The 12,545-nt window shown below is 42.9% G+C and overlaps 1 protein-coding gene across 3 annotated transcripts in view; it reads right to left on the bottom strand.

The window, feature by feature from the left end:
* Nucleotides 1–272: 272 nt before the first annotated feature.
* dnase1 (deoxyribonuclease I) overlaps nucleotides 273–12,545 on the bottom strand; it is a 33,841-nt gene continuing 21,568 nt past the window's right edge. For 2 of the 3 annotated variants that reach the window (XM_037791890.1, XM_037791888.1), the window contains exons 2-9: nucleotides 5,206–5,344; nucleotides 4,138–4,226; nucleotides 3,893–3,973; nucleotides 3,036–3,151; nucleotides 2,267–2,379; nucleotides 1,993–2,147; nucleotides 1,254–1,347; nucleotides 273–462 (exon numbers count right to left, since the gene is read on the bottom strand). In XM_037791890.1, coding sequence (XP_037647818.1) covers nucleotides 403–462; nucleotides 1,254–1,347; nucleotides 1,993–2,147; nucleotides 2,267–2,379; nucleotides 3,036–3,151; nucleotides 3,893–3,973; nucleotides 4,138–4,226; nucleotides 5,206–5,343 — 846 coding nt within the window. In that variant the 5' untranslated portion in view covers nucleotide 5,344 and the 3' untranslated portion in view covers nucleotides 273–402. Of the gene's footprint in view, nucleotides 463–1,253; nucleotides 1,348–1,992; nucleotides 2,148–2,266; nucleotides 2,380–3,035; nucleotides 3,152–3,892; nucleotides 3,974–4,137; nucleotides 4,227–5,205; nucleotides 5,345–6,038; nucleotides 6,159–12,545 lie in introns of those variants that run through there. The other variant, XM_037791889.1, reaches the window with a different exon arrangement.

The raw sequence follows: 12,545 nt of genomic DNA, 5'->3' as shown, positions 1-12,545 counted from the left end.
ATATGCAAATAGCTTCAGTTTTAGTGCAAACATTTTTAATTCCTGCACCTGTAAATTGTACTACTCTAGATACAATAAAGGTGAATGGACCAAACGTTTTAAAATTGTCAGTGTGTCCTTTGAGAATCGGCCCAGTTCCCTAGATAAACATTGCCCTTCAGTAGAAAGTGATTTACAAATATATAAAAAAATCTCTTATCAAATGCTTACAAGGGGCTTTTTTTCATGCTCCTAATCTTTTATGCACATAAATAAGAGACTTGACTCTCCAAAGCATTTGGCAGATTTGTTTAATTTGGTCTTGTAAATTCAATGCTGCATGGTTGCAGAGAAATCCCCCACTGAGCAATCATAATTCAGATTCAGCCTGGAGGTCTGTAGGCTGGTTGCAGGTTTCATGATTCAGGCAGCAGAAGGTATCAGCTTCACCTCCACAGGGAAATGGTCACTGACAGCCAATGCCTGAGAGAGATAGAGAAAACTTTGTAGTGGATTTCCCCATGGTACAAGTTGTTAGTCCAGCTTGGCATACAGATTGCCTCAGTTAAACAGAAATCAGGTGTTTTTTTTGTACAATATGTTTTATTATGTAGGCTACTGTAAAACTCAATATAGTTCATCAAAATACATATTTCACCCAGTGGGCTACCTCCGGGTCTGAAAAGTGAAGCCAATACGGAAGTGCCTTAAACTTGCATTCTTTCTAATATCCAGCAGGGGGCGACTCCTCTGGTTGCAAAAAGAAGTCCGATTGTATAAAAGTCTATGAGAAAATGTTTATATTATTATCTTACTATTATTACCTCAGTAAACATTGTAAACATGAGTTTATTTTTTCTGAAATAAGGTCCCATGGGGTCCACCGGAAGGGGAGGGACTTTGCCTCTCTATTCAGCGTTCAGTTGTAATTAGCTCCACCCTCTCGTGTCACTTCTGGTTGCAAAAAAAACAACATGGCGACAGCCAGATTTCACGATGGCGACGACCAAAATGCCAAACTCGAGCCTTAAAAACCGCAGTCCACAAACCAATGGGTGACATCATGGTGACTACGTACACTTCTTCACTTTGTCACTGTGCACTGACCATGCCGTCACTACACTTCTACATCACTGCTGCAAGGTGAAAATTTAAAAGGTCAAGCAGAAACAAGATCTTCAGCCGGTGTTAAGTTACTCTCAATAGACTCAGCGGTTTTGTACCTTGCAACTGAAGTGAATTATATTATAGAGGAGAATTAAAGTTGTTTTTACCAGACTGTGGCTGAGATGCAAGTCCACCATGTAGTTGTAGACCTTAGCACTGCCGGGCACCACTCCCTTCATCATGTCAGTAGTGACCACAATCCTGCAAATACAGGAAGAGGGGAGGAATTAAGAGTCAGTGCGTGTGTGTCATGGATGTATTAAGAGAACTGGATACAGCGTTGGAGGCGGGGCGCCGTTCATTCCTATGAGAGTTGCTCAGTGGCGCATGAAGACAAAATGGCTCCACTTCCATCTGGAAAAGTACCCAGATCTTTTGGCGACCTTCCGCATCCATTGGGCCAATCGGACATGCGCGTTAGCGTCCACCCAGTCACATGACTCGGTCACGGGGTCCCAACGTCAAGCCGTCGTCACGGCTTGCACTCCAGCCTCGGTCTGGGTCTCATTATTCACATGAACGGAGGAAAGGAAATAACTCTGGATTCAGCTATTAGTGCGTTTTACAACTTTTAAAACCTAATGATTTAAATAAGGGCTATTAGAGTGTTCATGCTGTGGAGTTTATTTACCTAAAAAAATGATCTGCTGAGCTACCGACATCTCTTTCCCAATGTAAGTCTATGGGGAAAAAGTAGTTTTGGGCCCAATGGCATCACGTGACGGACACGGAATTTGTAGTACCACCGTTTGGCCACTACGAAAATTGGGATCAACGACCGGCGCTCTTCCTGGGGGCTTGTGTGTGTGCATGTAAGTGTCCATGACAGTGTCTGCGTGTGTCCACCTGTCATAAGGGCAGGTAGTGTGTGACACTGTGGTGTCAGCCTCGTCGGTGATCAGCCAGTGGAAACTCTTGTCCGTGAAGAGGCGGATCTTCTGCCAGTCTTTGCCCGATACATAACTGCAGCCTGTGTTGAAGTCGCCCAGCAGCACGATGTCCTGCCGGTAGAATTGAAATGGTTCAACCTCTCTCCATCTCATATTTTACGTGTTTTTTTTTTAACAGTTCTACTAAATATTTGGTTTTGTGAGTGGGTGTCTTTGTGGAGAATATTCACATTGGTGCTCCAGCGTTTGCGGACATCAGTCACCACATCATGGAGAGCATCCGTTTCCTTCACAGCGGAGTCTGGGGAGGTGTGCTGGGGGATCAGAACAAAGTTCCTCACAGCTGGAAAACAGGAGGGAGGAAGGAGTGAATTAAGAGAGAAATGCTTGAAGTAGAAGAGACAAGTTGAGAGTTTTGGATATGGTAGACATCAATCATTTTAACAAAAAGCAACAAAACGGTTTGTATGATTATCTTACGAAAATGTATTCCTCCTTTTTCGTGCATTTTCCTCCAAATGTCCGACAACGTGTGACACCCGTGTCAATTTCCCCTCATTACATACAGTATAGTCTTTTCAAAATAAACTTCCGTCTTCACAGGAAACAGCTTGGTTAGGTTCAGGCAACAAAACCACTTAGTTAGGTTTAGGAAAAGATTGACAAAGATAGGTTTAGGGAACAAAACTACTTAGTTAGGTTTAGGAAAAGATTGACTTAGTTAGGATTAGGGAACAAAACTACTAAGTTGGGTTTGGGAAAAGATCGTGGTTAGGGTTAAAATAACTCTGGAAGTGGTGTAACTTACTGCAGTTACGTGACAAATAAATCAACGTTGACTTCTGGTTTCATACGGGATACCTCTTCCATTTATTGCTCTTTATACCTCTCGGTTAGCGATTACGTGGATTACATATAAATTGATTTCGTGGGATATATGCGAATTGCAGTGCATTATCGGTATAGCTACAAATGGTGTATGAGGCTTCCAGGTCCTACCGGTTTGTTTGGAGGTGAACATGACGACGAAGGGCTCTCTGCTGAAGGTGTCTGTCCCACAAGGCTCACAGCCGTCATCGTAGGTGTAGTTTTTAGCCACGGACACCGTCTGCTCCCTGGAGAGGAAAAATACTACTCAACCACATCTGTCATTGCCTGTAAAGCTTTACTTTTGAAGAAGTTTTCACACAGTGTGTAAAGTTCATCAACTATTTTCATAGTCAGCTATTTGCAGCATTACTGGAGCAAAAGTCAGTTATCAGTCTTGTGTCTTCTTGGGCTTTTACACAATTAAAACAAGCATATTGTGTCCAAAACTCCCACCCACATTTGCTTTGGGCCAATAGAAACTCTGTGACACATTGTGACACATCACATCAATCTGTCATGAATCAGTCACTTCACTCGAACCATTCCTGCTAGCTAGCTGGCAAGCATGGAGGAATATTTGAGTCGGTCCACATCGTCCAGCGATGCTAAACCCAAACTAGCCCTATTGAGAAAATATGACGACAGTTATATTGAGTTTGGTTTTATTGAGAACAGCGACGGGAGACCAAAATGCCTCATGTGTCTTCAGGTGCTAGCCACACACTGTATATAAGAAGTGGACCTAGTTCGTGACGTCACCCATTGGTTTGTGGACTGCCGTTTTGAAGCCTTGAGTTTGGCATTTTTCGCCGACAGTGGTGGAAGGTAACTAAGTACATGTACTCAAGTGCTATGCTTCGGTACAATTTTTAAGTACTTGAGGGTTTCCATTTTCTGTTACTTAATGCTTCTACTTCACTACATTTCAAACATTAAATGAGAAACAAAAGATAGTTTAACTGTTGTAATGGCTTCTCTCTGTTTACCTGTAGAGGAAAAGATATCTCTCCTTATAGGTGCTGCGACCCAGAGGCTCACTGACGATGTACCTGAACTGAGGAGAACCTCTGGGAAAACACAAACACACACACACAGATATAGATGAACAGCATCATATTATTTATCTGAAATCATAATGTGAATTTATGAGCTGTCCAACCAATCTTCTACAAAAGGTCAACATATTCTGTGTGTAATAATAATACTGTGTTTGCCGTGTGGTTAGTCTTACTTGTTGACATGCTCCATGAGTTTTTTGGTTGCTGACAGATCGCTGTCTCGGACTTCCTGGATCAGAATGATGTCATAGCGATGGACAATCTGAAAGACAAAAACACAAAAACAACACATATCTGGTGAAAGTTCTTTTGGCAGTGGTGTCTTATTACATTAGTGGATGGTTTCTAGTGTTGTTGATTCAAGTATGGTTCTCCTAAAACAAACAGAAATAGAAATAAAACACATGAACCAGCAAAACATCTATTTTTTCAGTATAATTACGTAATCTGTGCTCATTACTGTTCTAGGTAGTAAAGGGGCACTCCACTAAATTCTACACACAAAAGTTCACAAGTCATGGGAATTACTCCCACTACCTATGAAAAGAGCTGTATAATGTCTTATGCGGCTCTGGACGGGAAAACAACCCCTATGATGTCTTAGTGATGTCATCAGGGTTAAATGAGCTCGGGCTTGGACAACACAAACAGAATCCTACGTTACAAACTGGGAATGTAGCATTTAAACCGGTAGTAGGCAGAATGTTTTTGGCATCATTGGGCAAAAATCCCATAATAACCTTTCAGCATATTGTAATTCAAGTGTTCTGAGAGAAAACTAGACTTCTGCACTTCCTTGTGACTCTGTTTTCAGGCCTTAGAAAATCTAGCACATGACGGGAGACTTTGGCCAACAGGTCATTTCAGAAGCCAAGGGGCGTGATGCCAAGTGGCATGTTGAAAAAAACGCCCCCAGTGTGTAAAGGCCTTTACTCTTGCTGGTCTCTCCAATGTTACCTACCCAAGCTTTAATCCACCTCTTGTGTGTCCCCTTTAATCTCCAAAATCCTCTGAACAATACAGTATTCTAAGTAGATCTAACAACATGCTTATATTTTCTAATGTGCTACCAACTTATTACAATGGAAGGGAGGCCAAATGTAGGCTCAGCTTTGTGGTATGTTACTCAGCACCCTTTAAAATATCATCTTTATACTTCAAATGGGGGTATTTGTGATGAGATACAGTGTAAGAAAAAGAAGAATATTGCATGCATAAAAAATATCTGTACAGTTTCTGACCGTGCTGATGTGGTTCATCAGAGTTGTGTTGGAGGCTTTCTTGTCTCCAAATGACTTAATGTTGAAGGCTCCCAGCAGCAGAGAGGTAGACAGATGCAGCAGGGTCAAAAAGAGACCCAAAGCCCACACCAAGCGCATCCTGGGCCAAAGAGGTCAGATAGTAAAACAGACTAATGTGTATTTAAAATATATAATTCTAAATCCTGATTGTACGACACATCCAGTAGACAGTTAGCATGCCTATGTGTGTCACGGGATTCTGAAAGACTCTTGTTCCCTTAGCCTTGCTGTGGGAGTCAGACACGGACGTAACACCTGCACCCCTGGACATGATCCCTATTCCTGCAGTTTATCTAACTGCATGGCACATTTCATGTGCTGCTTTTTGCATGAAGCATGATCCTGGGTAAAATATTACTCCAGTAGGAGAATATTATCCTGTTACCCTGGTTACACTGGTGTGGAGGTGATTCTTGGTGCAAAGGTTGTAAAATACGGACATCAGCTCGGGGGTTACTTTTTGTTATGGTGATTCTACATGTACTGTTGCTGTTTGTTACATTTAGTCAGCCAGAGTAAAAACATGTTATTATTATTATATATATATTATATATAATACCACCATTACCATAACATAAAGTACCACCTTTACATCTATTATAGTGATAGCCTGCAAGAATTCTATGTAATTCCATGTCATTCTAAACAACAAACAGGTTTATACCGAATAATTCATCCATATTACTGTAACTTTAATAAAAAAAACTACTTATCATTGCTCAGCTTGCATCTGCTGTTTTTGCATGAAAGAAGAGTCAGAGGTGCATATCTACCTGCTTCTGTGAGTCGTGTTGGGAAGGAGAAGGCCTGTTGTAAGCAGAGCACAAAGGCTTGCTTGTGTGAATCCCCAGAGGAGGCTCCACTACAAATGCTGAGCAGAAACAACGATAGTGTCTCTCGTGCGGTTTTTATTTACCTAAAACTGCATGTGACTGGGTCAGGCTGGGGCGGGGTGAACAGAGGAGGTGTGTTGTGGATGGGGTACGGTGTTTCAAGGTCATGGAGATCCTTAGCTCCTGGGCAAAATTGACTCTGGCGACGGTTTTATGTCTCTATGTCGGTGTTACAGTTACAGTTACATGAAAAATAGTTTGTCTCTTTGCTTCTATACTCTTTGGATGGCATCATAAGTTGTATTTTAAAGTTTGTAAGTTTTTTTTTATTATTATTTGTTATTTCAACTGGTCAAAGCACACACCCCTCTTAAATAGAGGCTATCTTTACCTGCAGTGTTCACAGTAGCAGTGAGAAGGCAACAGATGGCATGAATACATGATAAAGAGAGTTGATTTAAGGTAATGTGTGATGGAAACTTTCTCCTCTATTGAGCCACGTTGACATGGTTTTCATGCCAAAATGTAATGTAATATCTTCCAGTAAAAACACGAGGTGCAATGAGGTGAACAAAACTAAAGCCTGACAATAAGATATGTGTCTTAACTTGTATTTTTCTGAAGCATAGAAGTAGCTCAGGTCTGTAAATATGGCCCAAAGTGAAACATGTGTGCTGTTATTGAAATTTATTGTTTTACACTTATGTTATAAATACTATTTTTTTCAGAGGTAAATACATTTGAACTATAATGTTCATATAATATATGAAGCTCAGGATCATAGTTCAATTCAATTTATTTAATTAAATTTATTTATTTAGCATCAAATCATAACAGAATTTATCTCGAGACACTTTGCGTGGGCATCCAGGTGTTACCCCGATCCATGGATACCTGCGAGACGAGAAAGCACAAAGACTCTAGGGAAGAAACTGTGGCAGCTGCCAATTCTCTGGTGCTTGCTGTTGTTTCCCTTTTCCCTGGTGTTTTTTTTGGTTGAGTTGCTGAGTGATTAGAGGGTTATTCAGTTCACCTGTTGCGCAGGGTGTGGGGACTGGCTCTTAAATGGTAGTTGAGAGCAGCTTGGTGCATTCCCCTCTTGGCCAATCAGGGTGTAACGACGCCCTTTCTGTAGGGCTTAAAAGAGGAGGGAAACTGCACACCCAGTGTCATTCTGATCTCTCCTTCACTCAATGCAACATGTGTTATCAGTTTTACCAGAAACTCTGGTCTGTTTTGGGCCCTTTTGGGATTCTGTGATCTTTGTGTTTTGTTTGTTGAGAGTGTTGACTCTCCTAGTTGGGGAAACAAGTTAAGTGCCAACCAATTGGGTTACCTGCACTGGGACGTTTAGGTACTATTTGTGCAACGATCTGGCTTGCCTTACAATAGCCTAACGCCTGTAGGCTGTATTTTTGTATTCTATTCATTTGTTGATTTTCAATGAAAACCTTTATACCCATTTCTTTTAGTGTATTTTATTTGGGAAAACTTTAAAGGAGGGTAAAAGGAAACACAAAACCAATATTTCAGTTTCCTTAATTGTTTGTTAATATAGAGGCATTTGTTCATTATTGAAGAGGCATTTGTTCATTATTATTATTAAGAAGGCATTTTATTTTATATTATTATGTGGATGGGAACTGTTTTTCAGTCTTCTGACTGAACAACTAAAGTCTGGGGAACTCAGTACCGCCACATAATTGGCAACCACGAAGGGAAACGTAACACAAAGCATAATCTTTCAATAAAGAGATTTAGTTTTGTGTCCCATCTTCTGATATCTATTTAGCAAGTGTATTTGAGTGTATATTTCTGAAATGTGTATTTGGAGTGTGGCTTGACTATTAGTCCAAATAATTACTAGTGACTATCCATCATGTCTTGGGAAGATCCAGACATTACAATGACCGCATTTGAACCGTCGCTTGCGGAATTGGAATCCGAGCTTTCTCTAAATGTTAACTTGGATGTGCCTGTAGTTGGGCAGGAGGTGCACTTACGGGATGATGATGATGAAGAGGGATGGGTAGATGCTCCAGTAGAACCACAATTGTCTGTGGACACTCATCCTCTTTTGGCTTTAGAGGGTTTATTACTTCCGCCTTCATCCCCAGTTCCTGTAGCTCCTCCCACCCAGGAACACTCAGATTCGGATTTAGTCATTTTTGCTAATGCTGTAGAGTCGATGAAACTTGTGTTTAAAAATACAGTGGATTGGCAGCGTGAGTGGCTGTCAAACATTTCAAAGGGCATACCCATCGATAAAGCTCTAAAAATGTGTACTACTCTCATAACAAATGTGGTGGAGAAAGCAAGTAACCATTTGCTCGCAGAAGTAAGGGATTTTGGTTCAAAGTGCATAAATGCCATTCAGTGGAATGCACAACAAACACAGTCTGAGTTCCAAGAGTCCCTGATTACTGACCGTCAAAACTTGATGACCTCCATTACATCCGCGGTCACTGAAAACAAGGATGTACAACTTCTGGTGACCGAGGTGCGTACATTGCAACAGCAGATGGGTTCAGTGCAGGCTACCCTTGAGTCTCTTGTGCGTCAACAGTGTGCACTCAATTCTCAGGTCAATTCAATACATAAGCGAGAGGAATGGGTCCTTAAAGAAGCAGTCACACCTGTTGCAGTTTCGTCTCAAGCACACACATATCCTGTTTCTCCAGTTGTTAAAAATGTGGTTTTGTTGCCTACCTCCGCACCTGTGGGAGTTCCTTCAGATTGCTCAGGAGCTGCTGCTCCTGAGGGTGAAATTTTCCAGGATGATGGTTGTAGAGTGACTGATGGCAAACTTCCAATTAAGATGTTTTTCCCTTGCTATGGCGGGCCTCAGGATGAGAAAGATCCTTTGGTGTATTTGCAAAGATGCAGTGACTTCCTGTCTCTGAAACCACTTACCCATGGTGAGATCCTAGCGACCATGAGAAGTGTATTGCATGGTTCTGCACGTGATTAGTGGGAGACTGTTAGGGAGAAAATCCATTCATGGGAGGAATTTCAGAGAGCTTTCCTATCATCTTTTCTTCCCGAGGACTATGTTGATGTTCTGGAAGAACAGATTCGAACCAGGGTGCAAGGAAGAAATGAGTCACTACGAGACTTTGTTTTCTCCTTTCAAGCACTTATCAAACGTTGGCACTCTTCGGCCACAGATGATGAGATTTTAAAAAGAATATTGAAGGCTATGAATCCCTTTCTGGCATGTCAGCTCCGTGGTCGGGTTACCTCCATAGATGAGATGATCCGCATTGGGAGTCAAATAGAAGTAGATTATGAAAACCAGAAAAGGTACAGGAGAACTCTGAACGAATCTCACAAAGCTAATGGTACAACTGAAAAGAAGGTTATAAAGAGACCTGAAATGGTTTTGTGTTGGCGTTGCCATGGTGAGCATGCACCAGGGTTCTGCTCTCAGTTTCATGTCTTCCCAGGTAGCTCAAAATACAGTAGACAGCAAAAGTCAGAGTCAAAACAGACTTCAGCGTCCAGTAAAAAAGGTTCCATGGCTACTGTTGCTAGTCAGCCTGCAGCCAAGAACTGCCAGAAGCAAAAGTCTACTAGTGTGGTGGGATCTCCATCTCACCCGCCCACTAGTCTAAAACAGTTGGTTGTGCCCATCACGGTACGTCAGCGTCATGGGAAAGCGCTTGTGGACACAGGTGCTACTTACACTTTATTGCATGTGAGTCTGTGGAATAAGATCAAAGGCCCCAATGAGTCCCTTGTATCATGGCAGGGTGGACCAATGTATCTTGCGAATGGCCAGCAAGCAAATCCTATTGGATGTAAAGTGCTGGAGTTCAGCATGCATGGTAACAGTTGGTTCGTACCTACCGCAGTACTGGATGCAGATGTGTTGGTGTATCCATTAGTTCTTGGTTTAGATTTTATGAGCATGAGTGGGCTCCAGGTCAACGTCCGGGACAAGGTATACTCTTTTGCTGGTGATGACACCACCAGGGTTTTCCCTTTCCAGCCTGTCCTGTGCCCTAGCGATGGTTGGGGTGTTCTGAGTGTGAGCAGTGTTGCTTTGTATACTACCTTACCACCTACATTACCGCTCTTGCCTGCCGTTAGTGATGACTGGTGTAACCTAGCTTGTATTCCTAAAGGTGATGACTTACCCAGTCTGCTCCATACTGCTGTTGCAGACAGTGGTTTAACAGGGAGGGAGGCTGAGAAATTGTACCAACTCTTGCTAAACAACCCGCGGGTCTGCACCACCACTTTAGGCCGTACCTCTGTGCTGAAACATAAAATCAAATTAAACAGTGATGTTGTGGTTACCCAGCGCCCCTATCGATTACCCCTACAAAAGCGGAAGATGGTTAAGGAGCAGATCGAAGAGATGCTTCAACAGGGTATCATTGTACCTTCCCATTCACCATGGGCATCCCCGATTGTAGTGGTGCCTAGAAAAGATGGTGGAACACCCCGATTTTGTGTTGATCTCCGCCGTGTTAATGAACGTAGCGAGGGAGATGCCTATCCTCTACCAACGATTTCTGAGATACTTGAATCTCTGGCAAGTTCAGCTGTGTTCACCACCTTAGATCTCAACAGCGGTTATTGGCAGGTAGAAATGGACCCGGAAAGCCAGCACCTCACGGCATTCGTCACATGTTTTGGATTATTCCATTTTCGGGTTATGCCTTTCGGCTTGAAGGGAGCTCCAGCTACCTTCCAAAGGCTAATGACTCAAGTGCTGAGGAGCTGCCTAGGAGAGTGCTGTATGGTGTACTTGGATGACATCATAATCTATTCCAAAGACGTCCAGAATCACTTTCATGACGTCCAGCGAATGTTTGATTGCCTCCAGCAGGCTGGCCTTACACTCAATATTAAGAAATGCCACTTCTGTTGTCCCGAGCTTAAATTCCTGGGTCATGTAGTGAGCAAGGAGGGAGTGCAGGCAGATCCAGCAAAGACAGAAGCACTTTGTGACTACCCTGTGCCTAGAAACCTCAAGGAAGTTCAAAGGTTTTTGGGTCTGGCTGGATGGTACCACCGTTATGTCCCTAACTTTTCAATGATTGCAGAGCCCCTGAATGCGCTGAAAAAGAAAGGAATCGTGTTTAAGTGGTCAGAGGAGTGTCAGAAGGCATTTCAATGTCTTAAAGACCATCTGACCTCTCCTCCTGTCCTTGGTCACCCTGATATGTGTAACACATTTGTCGTCTACACCGATGCAAGTTCTACGGGTCTAGGGGCAGTTTTGGCTCAGAGATCGAACACTTCCTCTAGAGAAGAGGTTATCGTTTATGGCAGCCGCTCTCTAACAAGGTCAGAGCAAAATTACTCCACGACAGAACGGGAATGTCTGGCTGTGGTGTGGAGTCTGGAGAAATGGAGACACTATCTGGAAGGGAAACCTTTCGTTGTTGTCACTGACCACTCTTCGTTGTTGTGGGTCTTTAACACCAATAAAGCTAGCTCCAGGCTTATACGCTGGGCACTGCGTCTGCAGGAATTTTCTTTTACGATTGAATATCGTAAGGGTAAGTTGAACAACGCACCGGATGCTCTGTCGCGGGCCACTGGTCCGGCCTCCCTTGCATTGTACACTCGTTCCCTGACACGGGATGAGAAGTTTGTACCTTTTCCTCTGACTGATGAGGATGTCTGGAAAGCCCAGAGGAGTGATCCAGACATCCAGAAAATATATCAGGCACTGCTCACTGATGACAAACCTGGCGGTGAAGCAGACTCCGGTTTTGTCATTTTGGAGGATACGGTTTACAGGAAAACCAAACATCTTGACCGTGGTGACCTATACCAGGTATATGTTCCACAGTCACTTCGTCCAGTCGTCTTGCATGCATACCACGATAACCCTTTGAGTGGTCATTTTGGACGATATAAGACCCAGCAAAGGATTCGTGAAGTTGCATACTGGCCGAAAATATGGACAGATGTCGCAGAATATGTAAGATCTTGTACTATTTGTCAGAAATATAAACCTGAGTCCAGGAAGCCTGCTGGCTTGCTCCAGCAGACAAAGGTAACGGAGCCATGGGAAATGCTTGGTTTGGACCTCATGGGCCCTCTGCCTCGTAGTTCCCTGGGAAACACCCAATTACTTGTTGTGGTAGATTATTATAGTCGTTGGGTTGAGTTGTTTCCTTTACGTAATGCTACTGCTTCCACAATCAGCAAATATCTGCGGAAGGACATCTTTACACGTTGGGGTGTCCCAAAACATGTCTTATCAGATCGGGGACCTCAGTTCACATCAGAGGTTTTCAAAGAGTTGTGTGATAGCTGGGGGGTTGTCCATAAACTCACAACTGCCTATCATCCACAGACTAACATGACTGAGCGTATTAACCGCTCACTAAAAAGCATGATAGCTTCGTATGTTGGAGAGAAGCATAAGAGTTGGGATCGTTTCATACCGGAGTTGCGTTTTGCCCTGAACTCCGCAGTCAATGA

Source organism: Sebastes umbrosus, chromosome 14, assembly GCF_015220745.1.
Source record: "Sebastes umbrosus isolate fSebUmb1 chromosome 14, fSebUmb1.pri, whole genome shotgun sequence".
Taxonomy (NCBI): Eukaryota; Metazoa; Chordata; class Actinopteri; order Perciformes; family Sebastidae; genus Sebastes; species Sebastes umbrosus.
Note: the sequence above shows the minus strand (reverse complement) of the source record. Positions and strands in the feature narration are given on the sequence as shown.